The 21,953-nt window shown below is 40.6% G+C and overlaps 1 protein-coding gene and 1 long non-coding RNA gene across 3 annotated transcripts in view; one reads left to right on the top strand and one right to left on the bottom strand.

Annotated features, from left to right (window-relative positions):
- DUSP27 (dual specificity phosphatase 27, atypical) overlaps positions 1-21,953 on the top strand; it is a 39,151-nt gene that overhangs the window by 4,776 nt on the left and 12,422 nt on the right. For both annotated transcript variants that reach the window (XM_009193093.4, XM_009193098.4), the window contains exon 3: positions 18,711-18,805. In XM_009193093.4, coding sequence (XP_009191357.2) covers positions 18,711-18,805 — 95 coding nt within the window. The remainder of the gene's footprint in view (positions 1-18,710; positions 18,806-21,953) is intronic.
- On the bottom strand, positions 181-10,169 carry LOC110741920. Its single transcript, XR_002518954.2, has 3 exons — positions 10,103-10,169; positions 6,420-6,494; positions 181-244 (listed from the first exon to the last, which is right to left on the bottom strand). It is a non-coding gene; the product is annotated as an uncharacterized LOC110741920 (long non-coding RNA).

Genomic DNA, 21,953 nt, shown 5'->3' with positions numbered 1-21,953 from the left:
TCTAAGCATGGTAGCTAAATTCCAAGAGTTGCATCCAAGAGAATAAGATAGATGTGTATTAATTTTCATGAGCTAGCCTCAGGAGTTACATAGCACCACTTCTGCTGTACTCTGCTGTCACAAATGTCCATGAAGTTTCAAGGGGAGGCGCCATAGACTTCATCACTCCATCAGAGAAGTATCAAGGTGATATCGTAAAGTAAGCAAAAACAAGCCAGTGAAGCAGATTTTAAAGTAATTATTACTAGATACAAAGAGACAAAAAGAGACATTTCATAATGATCAAAGGTTCAATTCACCAGAAAGATTAAATAATTTTCAATTTCTATGTTTAATAATACAGCCTCAAAATATATAAGGCAAAAAACTGACAGAACTGAATGAAAAATTAAAAGCCACAATCTCCCTCAACTCTATGTATATTTTTAAAAACTATCTCAGCAACTTATAAAATTTTAAAAAATCAAAATAATAATTTTTAATAAGAATATTAAAAAATTATCAAGAGTAGTTGGACCAAGCAATAAACAAAATTAACCTAATTAGCATTTATAGAACATGTACCCAACAACTACAGGATATATATTCTTGTCATGTACACATGGAGCATTTACCAAAATAGATCATATACTGGGCCATACATATATCAACAAATGTTCAGTGATTGAAATAATGTAGAACATGTTATCTGAACATAGAATAATAAAGGTAGTGATCAGTTAAAAAATTTAAAAATAGAGATTCAAATTAAAAGCACAATTCAATACTACTACATATTCACCAGAATATCTCAAACTAAAGACCAACAATAGCAAATATGAAGATGTGAAGCAATCAAAATTCTCATTCGTTGCTGGTGACAGTGTAAATTAGTACAACCTTTTGGAACTATTTTGCAGTATCTACTAAAGCTAAACATATGGCTGTCCTCTGATCCAGCAGGCTCACTCTTCATAAATACTTAACAAAAACAACTACATATGTGCACCAGAAGATAAATACTATAATGTTTAGCAACTAATAGTCATTAAGAATATAAGATGTATAAACAACATGATGAACTGTCCAATTAGCAGTAGGCTAGATAAATAAAGTCTGGCATATATATTTATTTTAAAAACTGCCTGTCTTGGCCTGTTTTCTGTTGCTATAACAGAATACCTGAGACTGGGTAATGTACAAAGAATAGAGGTTTATTTGGCTCATAGCTCTGGAGGCTGGAAAGTCCAACATCAAGTGGCCACATTTGGCAAGGGCCTCATGCTGGCTCATAACATGGCAGATGGCATCACATGGCATGAGTGCATGTGAGAGAGGAGAGCAGACATGTGCAAAAGAGACCAAATGCAAGAGGCAGCCTCACTTTAGAACAACCCCCTCTCCTGGTAACTAACCCAGTCACCCAAGAGCAAGAACTCGCTCCCGTGAGAAAAGCATTCATCTCTCTTAACAACCTAATCACCTCTTAAAACACTGCCTTCCAATGCCACCCCATTGGAGACCAAGCCTCAACATGAGTTTTGGTGAAGACAAACCATAGCGTTGCCCTAGGGAATATGTATTTTATTAACTGCTTATCACTTTGGAGTGATTGAGCTTCTCAGATTGTTGACTGAGGAAGGCAAATAATAAATATGACACAAAGGGGAAGGGGTGAAGGGAGTCACCGAAAGGGGAAATAGGAGGCAGGGAAGACTAATTCTGCTGGTTTCCCAATTTTACACCACCTTAGCCTACCACAAGACAAAAGCACTGAAGCAAAGGCATTCAGTTCTTAGCCCTTCCAGCAGCCAGTCTGCCTTACTGGGCAAAAACAGGCTCAACTTGAAAGACCCACTTTCCTGTGCAATGGACTGAACTTCCTTAAAACATGGCCCCGCATCCAGAGCAAATGTCATCTGGATTTGCAGTGACTGCTGCCGAATCCTATTGGCTTTAATGCCCTTCTAGGTTTGTGTCTACTACTCAGCAATTGATTTCTAGAAACTTACCCCAAATCATCTAGCCCTTTTCAGAAATTTTCAAGGAAGGCAAACATGTGGTGACATGGTGACATTTCATAGTCTATCTCTTCCCACAATGGCCTCATAAAATCTGAACTCTAAACTATTACAATTGCACAGGCTTTGGAGCTATCATCCAATCAATCCCACTTTACTACACAGAACCACACCTAAACCAGTTCAGATGAATGAATCTATAGTGCTTTTTAAAAATGAAAACAGAACCTCAGACTTGGAGAAAATATTTGTAAATTACGTATCTGATAAAGAACTTCTATCTAGAATGTATTTTTTAAAACTTCCACAACCTACTAATAAGGAAACAAACAACTCAATTAAAAAGCAGACAAATCACCAAAAAAGATACGTGGATAGCAAATAAGCTCATGAAAAAATGCTCAAAATCCTTAATCATTAGGGACACAAATTAAAACCACAATGAGTTACCATTACATAACTATTAAAATATCTGAAATTAAAAAGATTGACCATACCAAATGTTGGTGGAAAATGTGGAGTACTTGGGACAATCTTATACTACTGGTGGGAATGTAAAATAGTCCAGCCATTTTACAGTTTTTCAGTTTCTTATAAAATTAAACATACATCTACCTAAACATGCACACCTATATCTACATGATCCTGTCATTCTACCCCTAGGTATATACTCAAGAAAAATGAAAGCCTATGTCTCCTGGGTGCAGTGGCTCATGTCTGAAATCCCAGCACTTTAGGAGGCTAAGGCAAGTGTATCACCTGAGGTCAGGAGTTTGAGGCCAGCCTGCCCAACAGAGTGAAACCCCATCTTAACTAAAAATACAATAATTAGCTGGGTGTGGTGGGTGGGCACCGGTAAGCCCAGCAACTTAGGCTGAGGCAAAAGAATCGCTTGAACCAGAGAGGTGGAGGTTGCAGTGAACCAAGATTGCACCACTGCACTTCAGCCTAGGCAACAGAGTAAGAGTCTGTCTCAAAACAAAACAAAACAAAACCCTATGCCTATGCAAAGACTTGTACATGAATGTTCATAGCAGGTTTATTTGTAATAGCCAAAAAACTAAAAACACCCTAGATGTCTATTGACAAGTGAATGGATAAACACATTGTGTTACATTTATACGTAGAAATACTATATAGCAATGAAAAGAAATGAGCTATTGATTCATACAACAACATGGATGAATCTCAAAGTAATTGCACTGCTTGAAAGTCAGACAAAAAAGGGTACACACTATATTATTCCATTTATATAAAATTCTAAAAAATGCAAATACATCTCTATAGTGGCAGAAAGCAGTTTAATGGTTGCCTGGGGGGCATAGGGCAGGGAGGGGGTGAGAGGGAGAGCTTAAAAAGGGGCACAAAGGATGATGTGATCTTGAGTGTAGTGATCGCTTCACGGATGTATACATACGTCAAATCTTACCAGTTTATATATTTTAAATTTGTGCATTTTGTACATCAATAATAAAGCTGTTTTTTAAAAAGTATATATATATATATAAAATAAATAAAACCCTCTTTTAGGAGGCAGTATGGTACTGTGGAAAGAAATTAAGTGGTGTAGTGGAGACCAAAATTGAGGTCAGATCTGCCCTCCTACTTATAAACCCTTGAAAGCTTGCTTAAATTACATAATCAAAAAAATCAGAATACCAGTTTTACCCAGTAGTAGAGAATAAATAATATAACATATATAAAGGTATACTAGATATTTGATAAATGGTGGTTCTCTTCCTTTTTCCTTCCAGAGAAAGATATCTGACAACAAAATTTTTTCAGTAGCTCATCATGTCAAGAAATTTTTATTTAGCCAGAGTCCCACACACACTGGTTAAGACATCATGCTTCTCTAATTCTGCCATGAGCAAATCCTGTATTCTAAGAAACAGAGTATCACTTACTGATATTTTGTCCCCGTCCTGAATAGTCCTCCTTGTACTTGATAAGTGCCTGAAATTCCATCCTTCTGGTTTTATGACTTCAAGTAAAGGTTTGAGTCTTTAAGTTAAATTGCAAGTCTTTAAGTTAAATTATGCACCAAGTCAGCAAATACCTCACCAACGGACTCTTAGTCCTTGTACTAGTTTCCTAGGGCTGCCACAGCAAATTACTGCAAACTGGGCAGCTTAGAAACAAGAGAAATTTATTTTCTCACATTTTGGAAGCCAGAAGTCTGAAATCAAGGTGGTGACAGAGCCACACAGCCTCCGAAGACTCTAAGGAAGACTCCTTCCTTGTCTCTTGCTCGTTTCTGTTGGCTATGGGCGTTTCTTGCATTGTGGCAGCATAATTCCAGTCTTCAAAAGGCCTTTTGCTCTGTATTCTCTTCTCTTCTAAGGACACTTGCCACTGGCTTTAGAGTCAATCCTAATTTAAGGTTATCTCATCTCAAAAGCTTTAACTTAATTACACCTGCAATGATCCTTTTTCCAAAAAAGATTACATTCCCAGGTTTTGGAAGATATACCATTTTGGAGGGCCATCGTTTAACTCACTACAGCCCTATATCCAGCCCCTAGCAAACATCATTGTACCCTTTCCTGTGGAACTAGAACAGAGTCTTGCAAAACTTCACCCAGTGCTCCAAACAGTCACTAGCAACCAACCAAAATTAGCAGGGCTGTAGCCTGCTTGCTGTCCTGGCAGGGAGTCTTAACATTTCAAGTCTTATCTGTAAATCTCATGCTAGGGTGAATTAAGAACCTGAGAAAGGGGTGTAGACAATGAATGGGGTATCAAATCTTCATTTTTGCCTGAGTTAGGCACTAACTTCACACAGCTTAAATTCAAACCTAGCCACTATGAGTCACTCTCTGGAAGAAAATGGGCGGTTAGAGATTCATCCATCTCATAGCTAGGCAAATTTCCCTAAGTGATTCATGAGTTGACACTAAAATTTAAAACGTCCTGTCTGTGGGGCAGCTTGGTGGGACCTCTCCCTTACCTATAGTCTCTGCCAGACCTTCGCAGTCACCTACATAAATACAGCCTAAGAAGTAAGTGTGCTTGTGATGCAAACCAACCTCTGCCCCGTCTCTTCCTTCTTAGCTATTATCATCAGTTTTCTCTTCCTTTCCAACTAAAGGAGTAAAGACATTTTCATCATTCTCTTGTTCTTGATTTGAAGAATGTTTTTCGACTTGACTTTATATCTTTCCAAGTCAAAATCCATTTCTTGCTTTGGCTTTTAGAGCTGAACTTTTCAAGACTTCGCAGTTTTTTAGAACTGCTTGGTAAGGCTTGATCAGGCTTCCTCTCACGGTGGCACTGGTTCCCTTGACCTTCAGTGAATTTCCTTAACTGTGCTCTCCTTTCCCTTCCTGTGGCGAGCAAGCATCTGTGATGTGTGGGGTAGGAGATAGGGGCATGAAGTGTAATTTCTCAGTGTTTTCATTGTGTTTCTTTGTGAAATGGCTCCTCCTGTCCATCCTTTCTCCTTTACATGTCTTTTTCAGTGAAAATTTCTCCACCTCGGCTCTTTCACTAAGCCTGTTGGAAGCAGCTTTCTAAAAATCGATTTTCTTTAGTTTACTGACTTCTTTTCTTCCTTAGAGCCTGAATTTTGCCTGTGTGTGGTCATTTTCTCTGAAGTCACTGAACACTTACAGAAACCTTGTCCTTTTTTGCAAAAACCAAATCAAGAATCAAGAAAGACGCCTCCTCCTGGGCCTCTATCTCCATTTCACTCCCAAGGGACTCCTTGACAGGAAGTGATCAGCTATAGGGAAGTCTGGACTGAAGGACCCCAGTTCCACTGCATTCCGTGTCTGGACATCAGGCAACTAGTTTAAAGCAATGGCTTTCAAATTTTGCTGACTGCAATCTGCAGTATGACAATACCATTTACAGCTCAACTCAGAGATATTACATGTATATATAAATTTTAAAAAGTTCACAAAACTACACTTATCCTTACAATGGGTGGTGCTATTCCCTTTCTTTCCCCTCCCTCCCTTTCTTCCTCTTTTCCTTCCTTCCCTCCCTCCCTTCCTTCCTTCTTTCCTTCCTTCTTTCCTTTTTCTGTTTCCTTTTTTTCTTTCTGTCCGAGATGCTGAGCACAACCCATTGAATTGATTTTATGATACACAGATTGGTCAGTCTGCAATTTTGAAAAATGCAGGTCTAAAGCAAGCTGCACCACTCTCCTGCTCTTGGTTAGGAAGTCCATCAAACTCCCCTTTATTGTTCCTCTTTCAATTCAGCCTCAAGGCTTTTTAGCAGCTGCTTCCTGATCCTATGATGAGGTATGTATTGATCCTAGATCCTTTCTTTCCCCGCCTGTCTTTCTTGAACAGCCAGCCCTCACTGCTTTCTAATCAGGGTGTGAGTGTCATCTCACTCCATCTCAGGTATGCCGGTTGGGACACAGACATAGTCATAAATCAAAACCTCTAGGGCCGCCATCTCACTGACCTTGCAAATATAAACAGGGCCAGTTGTCCAGGTCTCTCCCTCCTTCTTCTTTTCTATTTCTGCAGTCCTCCTTCTCTGTGGAAAACAAGCACCCGTTTTAGGTATTGCCCCCACACCTTTCTTTATTAGACTTAATAAACTGTGTCTGTGGCAAACAGTTTTATGACTATTAGGTTTACATCTCCCCTGACAGCAGCTGACTCATAAAAGCATTTGTAATCTACATCCTACATTCCACACTGGGTAATACGGAGCAGAGTTTAAAGTTGCTCACATTTTAGCATCAGCAGCCAAAGACAGAAACATCGTGGGGCTGGGGAGGAAATCTGTTCTGAATCCCCTCTCTTGTCTCCATTACAAAGCTGCCAACTTCTCAAGAGTGTACCAGGTAGGCTCTTCATGTATGATTTCTCAGGCTTGCCGCCTCATTAGCTGAACTTCAATCTTTACCACCCATAAAAAGGAAAGATGTTTCACAGTGATTTCTCTTTTCAAATTTTCCCCTATCAAACCCACAGTCTCAGAGTGTAGGTATATTTAGGACGGATTCTTGGTTCTCAGTATTTGTTATTTAAAACCAAATGCTCACAATTTAAAGTCAACGTTGTTTAGGGAAAATGGCAGGAGGGAGGGCTCCCGGATGGAAAATCCCAGGCCAGGATCCTGGCAATCCCACCTGCTGAGCTCCTTGCAAGGCCTTTCTGCACACCTGACAGGTGAGGGCACCTCCGATGTCTACTTTCAGTCTGTGTCAGTTGCTTGGAATACTGATTACAATGTGAGAAAGCCTCTTTGGGACGCAAAGGAACAAAGAAAATTGACCAAGTAGAAGAAATGTGGTGCTGTGCAATGGATCTGTTTGGTTTGGTTTTGCCCCAAACCTCATTTTACATAATACTGACCCTTAATAAATAAAATGATTGTTTTGTTAATAAGAGTATAAATAGTGTTAATTACTGAAAAATAATAAAACTCCCTTAATAAATATTGTTGAAATGGAAAATACGACTGCTCACATGTATATAAAATCTGGGGCTTTGATTCTAGTTTTATGAAATATTGATATATGAAAGCTAGCTGTCCTGAACCCCTGGAGCTCAGAATGTCCACCAGGTCTGGTATAGAGGCAGTGTTTGCTCTACCATATTGGCATTATTTTGTTGTTGCTTCCCATCCACAAAATATTTGGCTCAGTCACTGATATTTATTAGGTTGTGTATCACTATTGAGGAGAAGAGTGCCTACACATTTGCTTAAAACTTGCTTCTTGGCCCTTGGAATAGCACTGTTCCTGTGATCTACTGGGACTTAACAAATTATCCCTAAACTTAATGACTAAAGACAATAATTTTATTTTGCTCCCCTTTTTGTGGGTCAGGAATTTGGACAGGACTTGACTGGGCAGTTTATCTGTTTCATATGGCATCAGCTGGAGTGGCCTGATGGGCTTCTAGGTCCATTTCTAAGAGGATCGTTCACATGGTTGGCTGTTGGCTGGGAGCTCAGCAGGGACTGTTGACTAGTGGCCTTTCTAGTTGGTGTTCTGGGCGTAGTCAGACTTCTTATAAGGCAGCTCAGGAGTTCCCAGAGAGAGTGCCAAGACCCAGAGAAGGGAAGCTTCCCTCAAGACATAGGCTCAAAAACTGACCAGTTATCACTTCTACCATATTCTATTGGTCAGAGCAGTCACAGAGACTACCCAGATTCTAGGGCAGTAGACATAGACCCCACCTCTCTATGCAAGGAGTACCACAGATCTGGGGTGACCATTACTCTACCATAAGAAAAAATTGCTAATTACTAACATAGGCCTCAGATATTATATACATCTTGGCCTCTAAAGGGCAGAGAGTAGGCATGGGGAGGACACAGCCAAGATCCTGCTTTTGCTTTGAGGCTTGCTACTGGTGTCCCAGTAAAATGATGAGCATGCAGCGAACACTTGATAGACCTTATTGCTGATTGTTGTAACTGCCACATTCCCTTAAGTATAGTACTGTTGAAGACAAATTCAGTCAGTGAGTCAGAATTTATCTATTAAACATTTACTGTTTGCCAGACATTCTCCTAGGTGCTAGGAACACAATGGTCAACAAAATACCCAGGCATGGTCCTTGCCATCATAGAGGGTATGATCTAGTATAGGAGACCAATATTTATCAAATGATTTCATAAATAAGTGTAAAATTGCATCTGATAGAAGTGCCATAAAAACAGATGTATGGTGCAAGATCAAGGAAGACTTCCCTAAAGACGGGATGATTGAACTAAAATCTGAAAAATGGGGGAAGCAGGAGAGGACTAACCATCAGGCTGCAGAAATGGACTTCTACAAAGTCCGTAGGCAGAAAGGAACTTGGTAAGAATGACAGCCAAAAGGAGACCAGTGTACTGGAAAGGGTGAGCCAAAGAGAACTCAGTGCAAGTTGAGGTTGAAGAGGAGGAAGGGGCCAGAGACCACAGGGCCTTGGAAATCATCAGGTTTGATCCCCTAGGTGGTAAGTGGACACCTGACCCAACCTTACCATAGTCCATCCATTCATCCAGACATCCAGCTCTTCATCCATCTGCCCATCTGTCTGTACAGCCACTTGGTCAGTCATCAAACCCTGACTGATCACCTTCCATCTGCTAGAGACACAGGTAAATAAGACCACCTAATCCACCTAATCTGTACCTTTATAGAGCTCACTGCCACCCCAACTAGGTGTTTAAGTCTTTACTATCTTCACCAAGTAATGAGATTCCAAAGATCTCTCTAGTTTTAACACCCAAAGATAATAATATCCCACGAACTTTACCCTTAATCCACCCTCACTGTCCAGTAATGCTTATTTGAAAATGCATCTTTTGGTCACAGAAAGTACTTGGTGCTAGAATGGAAATGAGCCAACACAACTGCTATCGTAAAACTCTATTATCTTCACCAAGCAATGAGATCTCTAAAGATCTCTCTAGTTTTAACATCCAAGATAATTTGGAATTGAATTAAATTGAGTCGATTAGAGTTATGGGGGAAAAGAAAGGCAGATAGGAGGCAGGACTAACTTGCAGCTCCCACTTGGATGAACAGAACAGCATGTAGAGACTCACATCATGAACCTTTGCTCCAAGAACTACCACAGGAACATACTAGGAAAACTGAAACGATTCACAGACCCTTTCAAAGAAGCAGCTTGCTGCTGCAAACATCGTGAGATAGCCAAAACACTGTGAATGCCCAAAGAGTGAAAAGGGGAAAGTCTGCCTCCAAACACACATCCTCACTGAAGAACCTGAAAATCCAGATCACAGGAGAAGGATTTAACCATTCCTAGAGGTGAAATGAATTTAGAGAGCTGAGAAACATATAAAAGTAGAAGCAGCAGCAGGAAGAGCCCTGTAAGCACTCCCAGTCCCCAGGGAAGCCATTTTTGGCTTTATCTCACAAGGGTCCTTGGGGAGGGCAGCCAGGGGTATTGGGGAAGGACCACAGGGAAAAGGAAACTTCCAGCTGAACTTTGTAATAATTTCAACCAAGTGTAAATTGTCCAGGGCAGAATGAGGATGGGGGAATGGCAAACAGGAAGTGCAAACAAGAGCACAGAAGCCACCACAGGGGAGTAGTGGCCAGGCCTAAAATCTCTGCTTGCTTTTTCCTTAGGGAGGTTTGTAGCCTGGGGCAAGATCTCATCCCTGCTTACCGGCTGCCTAAATATAAACTCAGTGCTGTTGGTGAGGCATAGTGAAAATGAGACTGGCCTTGCTGGCTGTGTGGGAACCGGGTGAGGTGCCCACTGCCAGCTTTACCCCCACTTCCCTGGCAACCTGTATGATGCAGCAGAGGCAACCACAATCCCCCTGGGAACATAACTCCATTGGCCTAAGAACCACACCCCAACAGCAGCCACAATAAGCCCTGTCCGAGGAGAGTCTGAGCTCAGACACACCTAACCCTACCCCCACTCTATGGTCTTTCTCTACATGCCCTGGTAGCCAAAGACAAAAGACATAATCTCTTGGAAGCTCTATGGCCTCACCCATCACCTGAGAAGCCTGAATATTTATCCAGGAGACCTTAGGACAAGTTTGTTTCCCCCTGCAGCTGTTGCTTTCCTGAAGGTGCCACCTCCTGGCTGGCAACCAGTTCAAGCCATTACAACCACTTATAAAAGAACAATGCTGCTCCAAGAAAGGAGAAAACAACAGCTAATTCTACCACCTGTAACATCCTGGCTAACCAGAGGTCCTGAGTCTGTACACATGACAACTTTACTGCTGACATAACCAGCATTTGAGAAAACCAGTGCACCAAACAAAACTATAACCAAGGACCCTCATAGAGTCCATTTCACTCCCCTGCTGCCTCCACTGGAGCAGGTACTGGTATCCATGACTGAGAGACCGGAAGGCGGATCACATCACAGGATTCTTTGTAGACACTCCCCAGTACAAGCCTGAAGCCCTGGTAGCTCCACTGGGTGGCTAGACCGAGAAAAGCAATAACAGTCACTGCAGTCCAGCTCTCAGGAAGCCCCATCTCTAGTGGAAGGAGGAAAACACCACATCAAGAGAACATCACATGAGACAAAATAATCTGAATAGTAGCCCTTGAGCCCCAGGTCTTTCCTCTGACATAGTCTAGCCAAATGAGAAGGAACCAGAAAAACAATTCTGGCGATATGACAAAGCAAGGTTCTTTAACACCCCCAAAAGATCACATTAGCTCACCAGCAATGAATCCAAACCAAGAAGAAATCTCTGTATTGCCAGAAAAAGAATTCAGAGGGTCGATTATTAAGCAATCAAGGAGGCACCAGAGAAAGGTGAAAATCAACTTAAAGAAATTTTAAAAATAATACAGGATATGAACAAAACAAACTCCAGAAAAAATAGATAGCATCAATAAAAAAAATCACAACTGTTGGAAATGAAAGACACACCTAGGGAAATACAAAATACACTGGAATATTTCAACAATAGAATCAAACAAGTAGAAGAAAGACCTTAAGAGCTCAAAGACAAGGTGAGAGAATTAACAATAGTGATGCCATTTTTCTACCTTGATGATTGTGTTTTCTGCCTTGGTGACAGTGTTCCCAGAAGCAAAGCAAATGTCACCCTCACCCATACCTTTAGCAGAGCATAACAACCCTGACCACAACAAAGTCTGACTGGCCCTTACCACATCCTTCCCCGGCCCCTTACAGTTCCAACCTGCCAGCACTTCCCCAACCCCTCTCCTGCAGAAACTTTATTATAAAAACCTCAGCTTTAAGCTATCAGGGTCTCAACCAGGCTCCTGACTGAGACACCTTGCAGGCTTATTCCTGTGAATAAACCTGTCTGGCCATTGAGTTGCTTTCTCTCCATTGTTCTCTTCCTTTATATTTTCCTAACACAAGGTTTTCAAATTAACCCAATCCAACAAAGACAAAGAAAAAAGAATTTTTGAAAGATGAACAAAGCCTCCAAGAAGTTTAGAGTTATGTTAAATGACCAAACCTGAGAATAATTGGTGTTCCTGAGGAAGAAGAGAAATCTAAAAGTTTGGAAAACTTATTTGAGGGAATAATCAAGGAGAACTTCCCTGGCCTTGCTAGATTCAAAATCAAGAAGCTCAAAGAACACCCAGGAAATTCATTGCAAAAAGATTATCATCTAGGTATATAGTCATCCAGTTATCTGAAGTCAAGACAAAGGAAAGAATATTAAGAGCTGTGAGGCAAAAGCATCAAATAAATTATAAAGGAAAATCTATGAGAGTAACAGCAGATTTCTAAGCTGAAACACTACAGTCTAGAATGGATTGGGTTCCTATCTTTAATGTGCTTAAATAAAACAATTATCAGCCAAGAATTTTGTATCCAGCAAAACTAAGCTTCATAAATGAAGGAGAGATAGTATTTTTCAGACAAACAAATGCTGAGAGAATTTGCCACTACCAAGCCAGCACTACAAGAACTATTAAAAGGGGTTCTAAATCTTGAAACAAAACCTAAAAATACACCAAAATGAACTTATTTAAAGCATAAATCTCACAAGGCCTATAACACAATAACACAATAAAAAAAAAAGGTATTCGGGCAACAATCAGCATGATGAATAGAATAGTATCTCACATCTCAATAGGAACGTTGAATGTAACTGGCCTAAATGCTCCACTTAAAAGAGACAGAATGGCAGAATGGATAAGAATTCACCAACCAAGTATCTTCTGTCTTCAGGAGACTCATGTAACACATAAGGACTCACATAAACTTAAGGCAAAGGAGTGGAAAAAGATATTCCATGCAACTGGACACCAAAAGCAAGCAGCAATAGCTATTCTTATATCAGACAAAACAGACCTTAAAACAACAACAGTTAAAAAAGACAAAGAGGGACATTATATAATGATAAAATAACTAGTCCAACAGAAAAATATCACAATCCTAAATATATATGCACCTGACACTGGCACTCCCAAATTTATAACACTAATAGACCTAAGAAATGAGATAGACTGCAAAACAATAATAGTGGGGAACTTCAGTACTCCACTGACAGCACTAGACAGATCATGAAGACAGAAAGTCAACAAAGAAACAATGGACTTAAACTATACTCTAGATCAAATGGACTTAGATATTTTCAGAACATTCTACCCACCAACTGCAGAATATACATTTTATTCATCAACACATGGAACATTCGCCAGGATAGATCGTATGATAGGCCACAAAACAAGTATCAACAAATTTAAGAAAATTGAAATTATATCAAGTACTTTCTCAGACCACAGTAGAATGAAGTTGGAAATCAACTCCAAAAGGAACCCTCAAAACCATGCAAATACATGGAAATTAAATAATATGTTCCTGAATGATCGTTGGGTCAACAATGAAATCAAGATGGAAATTTAAAAATTACTTGAAGTGAATGATAATAGTAACACAACCTATCAAAACCTCTAGGATACAGCAAAAGCAGGGCTAAGAGGATAGTTCATAGCAATGAATGCCTTCATCAAAAAGTCTGAATGAGTACAAATAGACAATCAAAGGTCACACCTTAAGGAACTAGAGAAACAAGACAAACCAAATCCAAACCCAGCAGAAGAAAAGAAATAACAAAGACCAGAGCAGAACTAAATGAAATTGAAACCAACCAACAAACAAAAATACAAAACATAAATGAAACAAAAAACTGGTTATTTGAAAAGATAAACCAAAATTGATAGATCATTAGTGAGATTAACCAAGAAAAGAAGAGAGAAGGGCCAAATAAACTCAATTAGAATGAAACAGGAGATATTACAACCGATACCACAGAAATACAAAAGATTGTTCAAGGCTACTATGAACACCTTTACATGTACAAACTAGAAAACCTAGAGGAGATGGATAAATTCCTGGAAATACAAAGCCCTCCTAGATTAAACTAGGAAGAGATAGAAACTCTGAAACAGACCAATAACAAGCAGCGAGATTAAATTGGTAATAAAAACATTGCACATACACACATAAAAAGTCCAGGCCCAAATGGGTTCACAGCTAACTTCTATCAAACATTCAAAGAAGAATTGGTACTAATCTTATTGAAAGTATCCCAAAAGATAGAGGGAATCCTCCCTATATCATTCTATGAAGCCAGTATCACTCTAATATTGAAACCAGGAAAGGACATAACAAAAAAAGAAAACTACAGACCAACATCCCTGATGAACATAGAGGCAAAAATCTTCAACAAAATACTATCCAACTGAATCCAACAGCATATTAAAAAGATAATCCACCATGATCAAGTGGCTTTTATACCAGGGATGCAGGGATGGTTTAACATCTGCAAGTCAATAAATGTGATACACCACATAAACAGAATTAAAAACAAAAATCACATGATCATCTCAATAAATGCAGAAAAAGCATTTAACAAAATTCAGCATTGCTTTATGCTTAAAACCCTCAGAAAATTGGCATAGAAGGGACATACCTTAAGGTAATAAAAGTCATCTATGACAAACCCACAGCCAACATTATACTAAGCAAGGAAAAGTTGAAAGCATCCCCCCGAGAACTGGAACAAGACAAAGATGCCCACTTTCACCTCTTCCATTCAACATAGTACTGGAAGTCCCAGTCAGAGCAATCAGACAAGAGAAAGAAGTAAGGGAATGCAAATCTGTAACGAAGAAGTCAAACTGTCACTGTTCACTGATGATATGCTCATATACCTAGAAAAACCTAAAGACTCATCCAAAAAGCTCCTACATCCGATAAATGAATTCGGTAAAGTTTCAGGATACAAAATCAATGTACACAAATCAGTAGCACTGCTATACGCCAACAGTGAACAAGCTGAGAATCAAATCAAGAATTCAAACCTTTTTAAAATAGCTGCCGGCCGGGCGCGGTGGCTCAAGCCTGTAATCCCAGCACTTTGGGAGGCCGAGGCGGGTGGATCACGAGGTCAGGAGATCGAGACCATCCTGGCTAACATGGTGAAACCCCGTCTCTACTAAAAATACAAAAAAAAAAACTAGCCGGGCTTGGTGGCGGGCGCCTGTAGTCCCAGCTACTCGGAGGCTGAGGCGGGAGAATGGCGTGAACCCGGGAGGTGGAGCTTGCAGTGAGCCGAGATCGCGCCACTGCACTGCAGCCTGGGCGACAGAGCGAGACTCCGTCTCAAAAAAAAAAAAAAAAATAGCTGCCAAAAAAAATGCTTAGGAAGATGCCTAACCAAGAAGGTGAAAGACTTCTACAAGGAAAGTTACAAAACACTGTTGAAAGAAATCATAGATGACACAAACCAATGGAAACCCATCCCATGCGCATGGATGGGTAGAATCAATATTGTGAAAAATGAGCATACTGCCAAAACCAATCTACAAATTCAGTGAAATTCCCATCAAAATACCATCATCATTCTTCACAGAACTGGACAAAAAATTTCTAAAATTAATATGGAACCAAAAAAGAGCCTACACAGCCAGAGCAAGACTAAGCAAAAAGAACAAATCTGGAGGCATCACATTACCTGACTTCAAACTATATTATAAGACTATAGTCACCAAAACAGCATGGTACTGGTATAAAAATAGGCACATAGACCAGTGGAACAGAATAGAGAACCCAGAAATAAAGTCAAATACTTATAGCCAACTGACCTTCAACACAGCAAACAAAAACATAAAGTGGGGATAGGACACCATACTCAACAAATGGTGCTGGGATAGTTGGTAAGCTACATGTAAAAGAATGAAACTGGATCCTCATCTCTCACCTTATACAAAAATTAATTCAAGATGGATCAAAGACTTAAATCTAAGACCTGAAACCATAAAAATTCTAGAAGATTACATCAGAAAAACCCTTCTAGGCATTGGCTTAGGCAAAGACTTCATGACCAATAACCCAAAAGCAAATGCAACAAAAACAAAGATAAATAAATGGGACTTAATTAAACTAAAAAGCTTCTGCACAGCAAAAGAAATAATCAGCAGAGTAAACAGACAACCCACAGAGTGGGAGAAAATCTTTGCAAACCATGCATCCAACGAAGGGCTAATATCCAGATTTTACAAGGAACTCAAACAAATCAGCAAGGAAAAAAAAAAAAAAACAATTCCGTCAAAAAGTGGGTTAAGGACATGAATAGACAATTCTCAAAAGAAGATACACTATGGTTAACAACAAACATATTTAAAAATGCTCAACATCACTAATTATCGGGGAAATGCAAATCAAACCACAACATGATACTACCTGACTCCAGCAAGAATGGCCATAATTTAAAAATCAAAAGATAGTAGATGTTAGCATGGATGTGGTATAAAGGGAACACTTTACACTGCTTGTGGGAATGTAAACTAGTACAACCACTATTGAAAACAGTAGGGAGGTTCCTTAAGAACTAAAGTAGATCTCCCATTTGGTAGCAATCCCACTCCTGACTATATACCCAGAGGAAAAGAAGTCATTATGTGAAAAAGACTTGTTTATATGCGTACGTTTATAGCAGCACAATTCGCTTGTGAAAACATGGAACCAGCCCAAATGCCCATCAATCAACAAGTGGATAAAGAACATGTGGTGCATATATATACACACACATACACACACATACATACATACACATATACACACACATATATACACACACACACACACACATATATGCTATGAAATAATAGCCAAAAAATGGTCTAAAATAATGGCATTTGCAGCAACCTGGATAGAATTGGAGGCCATTATTGTAAGTGAAGTAATTCAGGAATGGAAAACCAAACATTGTATGTTTTCACTTATAAGTAGGGACTAAGGTTTGAGGAGGCAAAGGCATAAGAATGATACAAAGGACTTTGGGGACTTGGGGGGAAGGATGGGAGGTGGTGAGGGATAGAAAATTACACATTGGATACAGTGTACACTGCTCTGGTGATAGGTGCACCAAACTCTCAGAAATCACCACTAAAGAACATGTCCATGTAACCAGACACCACCTGTTCCCCAAAAACCTATTGAAATATTAAAAAATGAGTTGATTAGCAGAACAATTATTTTGTAATAACCATCCACAAATTGTTGTCCAATTTCAGGAGAATGCTGTGCCCAGTGTCAACCAGGCCATGGAGAAGGAAATAACTTTGCCAGGAGAAAGGATTAGCCTGTGAATCTACTCAGGATATGGCCAGACCTGCCCATGCAGCCTCTAGTGAACAAAGCTCACCCTTAATCCACTCCCACTCCCCAGTCATGCATATTTGAAAATGCATTTTTGGTCACAGGAGTACTTGGTGCTGGAATAGGAATGAGCCGGCACAACTGCTATCAGAAAACTCTCAGATACTATGGATGATGATGCCACATCATGCTGTCCTTGAGGTGGCATAGGCAGTTCTGGCCATGTCCTTGGTGGAGTCCCAGGCTACTTCTTTCTCCTGGCAAGAGCATTGGCCTTGCTGACGCTGAGCACATCATTCTCCCTAGGGTGGACTCATGTTGTGGATGCACGAGAGAATTGTTCTGCTAATCAATTCAACTTAATTCAATCTCAACTTGTCTCAGCTCAAGTCAGCTTTGTTCAGCTCATCTAGATTCTGCTCAACTCAACTTTACTCAGCGTAATTCATCCATGCATCTAGGCTTCCAATAAGCATTTCTTACCTGTCAAAGTCTGCATTGAGTCTGGGAATCCAGCTGAGGTTGCTTCCACTAACCAACCCACCTCCCTGTTCTAATCTAAATGGTATCTGTGTATTGTGTAGAGAACACTGGACCTACAGCAGGACTGCCCTATGTTCTCAACTTAGCCCTGCCATTTACTTACTGCCTTGGACAATTTTCTTAATCTTTCTGAGCCACAGTTTTCTCATCGGTAATGCAGGAATAAAAATAATACCTCATTTGTGGAGGGTTTGTCAGAATTAAATTCATAGAACGCACTCACAAATGGTATCCATTAAATCCTCCCTCTCTAGACCTAAAGGAAAGACTGAGCAGACAAAAGAAAATGACCCAAAGCTCATCTGAACACCTCGAAAACAGGACAACTCACTAGAAAGGCATTTACTAGTGAACTACGGTGTGGTCCCATCCCCACCACCATAGTGCAGTCCCAAGTCTTGTCTCTGCTCTAGACTCTCCACGTTCCTAAAGGTCTCTTTTTGACAACTGCACTGAATTATTTTTGGGAAATTGCTTTGACATTTACCCAAGTTACTTTCTTTGCATCCCTGGGCTCAGCCTGACTCTTGATTTCATGTGCTCAGAATCAGTACCTGTGCATTTGAGTTCATCTTTGGCATTTCACTTGGTGGTATGCCAGTCCTTCATCATTAGCCCATTCCCTTACAAACTTGGAGAAGGAATGGAGAACAGAGGGAACAGAAAGAGTGGTGGCAACCTATTCAGTCCAGCAGTCAAGCAGAAGACTGGCAAAGGCACAATTAAGGACATCCTATAGATTGATAGCAGAGGAAAAAGAGACAAAATTTTTTAAATGAGCAGCAGGACATCCAAGAAAGTGAAGCCACATCAGGGTGGGTTCCCCCAAGCACAGACATACACTCTTGCCTTCCCAACATAGACTACCATGTCATTAAACATCACACAGCATCAGTGCCAACTGTGATCTGAAAACAGGTGGGCATCTGAGTCACAGGATGCCCAGTGTTCTGTATTCTTGGGTCCTTAAACTTAGGAAGGCTTTGCCTTGATCATTCGTTGTTCCCTACTTGTTGCTAAAATCAGAACCAGGTTTCTCATCTAAAAGAATGCCTTTAATTCAGATGCTGCAGGCTTATCTCACATGAATATCCTCTTCCCTTAGGTGTTCGATGGTCTCAGATGCAGAAACAGAAAGCATTTTCATGGAACCCATTCACCTCTCCTCAGCCATTGCAGCCAAACAGATCATCAATGAAGGTAATGCAATCAAAAGCTGGGTGGAAGCAAAGTCCAGTGGTCATCAGGAGACCCTTAGAGGGGGGCCATTGGAAGATGTCAATGTGCCTCTCAGGTGCTGCCCATTACGTTAGGAAGAGTAGATCTGCAGAAGGTAGTTCTGCCAACTCCACCTCCTCAACTTTGATAGGAAGGAAGTGGAAATAATTATGCATCAGCATGAACAGGGACAACCAGAGAGTCAGCACCAATCTGTTCCTAGGGCCTCCTGCTCAATTTTTGGTTACGTCAGGGGTCCTGAGGTGGCTTATGGCAGAGGCACAGACCTAAGAGCCCAAGAAATGGCCAGAAGCATCCAGAGGTTTCTCTTCCAAGGGAGCCCAGACTTAGACCTGCACTTCCACCAGTGCTTAAAGATGCTTCAAACTGAAGGGTGCATGGGAAGGAGGGAAAAGCTTGGGTGGGGAGCACCCAATATTAAATATGTTAATATTTACACAGTAAAATTTTGAAGCAGACAACATATTATTGTATTTCATTCAAAGATACTTATCTAGATTAGATGGATTTTTTTTTCTAATCAATTTCAGGTAAATAATCTTTTGCAATTTCTTTCTTCCCCTTTCTTCTCCCTTCTCCCTGGGTAGCCTCACAACTCTGGTGAGATGGGGTGGAGTGGGACAAGGTGCACACTGATGAAGCAAGGCCCAGCTGGCCTTTGGACTTAATCTTGCAACCACCGCTGGTGGCCACAATCCTTTCCTTGGTCTTTCATTATGAGAATCACATGCTACTCTTTGTCCATTCTTACTCTGGTCCCTTCTTTGTCCCCTGACCCATTTGGGTCTCCACCAGGATCTCTAGAGGACATCTGGACCTCTTACACACTTCACATAGAACCAGAAATTTGACTTGCTGTTGCTGACTGTTCCGGGCATTCTAGGAGGCCCCATCTTCTCAAAGACTCATCTGCTTCGGGGGATTTTTTTTTTTTTCTTTTTCTTCCATACCTAGGGTCTCTGTTATCTTGCTCCAAGATATCTTATCCCAAGATATCTTGCTCCAAGATATCTTGCCCCCAAACCCAGGCAGTGTCTTCACCCTGGTCCAGTTCTCTCTGAATTGCTCCTAGTGCCACCGTAGCTCTGGAAAGTCTTTTCTTCCTCTTTTGTGGTTGGAAGTTTCCCTAACCTTCCATTCTGCATCATCTCTGCTTTGTGCTTCATTCTATGGATCATTTTCCAGGCTTTGGTTCTTGATAAGTAAAAGTCCAGCTTTAGGAATTGTGGGGAGAAAAAAAATAAAAAACTTTCTCTCTTTGAAAGCTTCACTTTCAAGTCTATAGAATGCTATGGACATTCAGTCTAGTTTGAAACCAAAAGATGTGCAATGCCTTTTTTTATCCTGGCTCTTTATTCTTCCCTTCTCTGGGGGCATCAAATCTAAGTTTCATTAGCCTTAGTGGCTGAAGGGCTGTAGGGGGAGAAAAAACAATATATTAGAGAGAAAGGAAAATGTATCAGGTGATATTTCAAAACACCGCCATGCTCACTAGTGATCACAGGGGTAAAAATGTGTGTTGAAAACCTTCCGCTTTCATGAAAGTCTGCATATGCCACACATCCAAGAGTGTAGGGGAGAAATGTGTGGGCTTTACTCTCTGCTGAAGAAATGTCAGGTAATAGAAAGAAATTGATGCAGGGAGGGAGGCAAACTCTACAGAGGCTGAAGTGTGAACCAGAGACCTAGGGAAAGCAGGAGTTGCCATCAGGGGTGAAGGGCTGGGACATTTGTTTTTAAATTGAAAAGAAAAGAAATGGAAACAACACCTGCTAGATAAATAGCCGAGGAAGACAATACTGTGTATTTTAATGAGGTGTCAGGAGTCCCATTTTTTATATGTAGTAAGGGAAAGACATCTAAGTAGACAACGGAAGGAGAGGGGGCTGCATTTGCTATGAAAGACTCCAGGAGAGCCAGGGGAGAAAACTGCATGGTGGAGAAAATAGGAACACTTCATCTATTTTTAAACAAAATAGAGCTCTGGGATTGCAGGAGTTTTCTTCTTTCTGCGTTTGAAATGAAGATCAGAGAACGTTTAGAGCTGAGCCCTGATGTAGGGACATGGGGGTCCCTCAGGGGGGGTTAGAGGAGGGAAGAGAGGAGGGAAATGAAATCCTGAGCCCCAGGCAGAACCCAAGGCTCCCAGGATTTGCAGTCCATGAGCAGCAAGCCCTGCTTACAGACTCCTGGGAGGAGCAGATTCCATGAGGGGCTGGGCCAAGTCTACCTTCCAAATGTGGCTGGACTCTCTCTGCAGCCCCCACCCAGAGACTGCCCATCAGGGAAAGAGATGGTGCCAGCAAGAGGCTATGGGGAACACAGAGGACACATCTTTCCAGCTTCTTTTTTTTCTCTCTCTCTCTGTTCAGTATTTTTGGCTACCACATGAGAGGAACGATTTTGTTTTTCTTATTTTTGTCTAACTTAAAGAAAGAAAACATCTTACATTTCCCCAAATTTGATAAACTGTGAGCAAATATATTATTAGAAGAAGATAAAGATTCACCCCAGATGTGAGTGAGTTGGGATTTGAGTTCATTTGGAGTTTGAACTTTTCGGACCTGTTGTCAGAAAGGCCCTGAGTCACGTTTTGAGATTAGAATGAGAGCTCATGGCCAATCTTTGCCACCTATCTGTGGGCTGGGAGGCTGAGAATCATAGGTCCTTACATTCTAGTAGGGGGAAGGAGACAATACAAGAAATAAATCAGTAAATTAGACGTATATTAGAAGGTAATATTGCATAAATCACTGCTGAAAGTTTTACTTTTCCCAGGGTTATTTGCAATCCATATGTAAAAGAGTCAAACTAACAGAGTGAATTATACTATGAATGAACGCCATTCACTCATTTGGTAAATACTCCTACCTTTTTTCTTTTCTTTTCTTTTCTTTTTTTTTGAGACAGAGTCGTTCTTTTTGACCAGGCTGGAGTGCAATGGCGCGCTCTCAGCTCACTGCAACCTTCACTTCCCAGGTTCAAGTGATTCTCCTGCCTCAGCCTCCCAAGTAGCTGGGATTACAGGCGCTCACCACCACGCTTGGCTAATTTTGTATTTTTTGTAGAGACAGTGTTTCACCATGTTGGCCAGGTTGGTCTTGAACTC

This window comes from Papio anubis, chromosome 1 (genome assembly GCF_008728515.1).
Source record: "Papio anubis isolate 15944 chromosome 1, Panubis1.0, whole genome shotgun sequence".
Classification (NCBI taxonomy): domain Eukaryota; kingdom Metazoa; phylum Chordata; class Mammalia; order Primates; family Cercopithecidae; genus Papio; species Papio anubis.
Note: the sequence above shows the minus strand (reverse complement) of the source record. Positions and strands in the feature narration are given on the sequence as shown.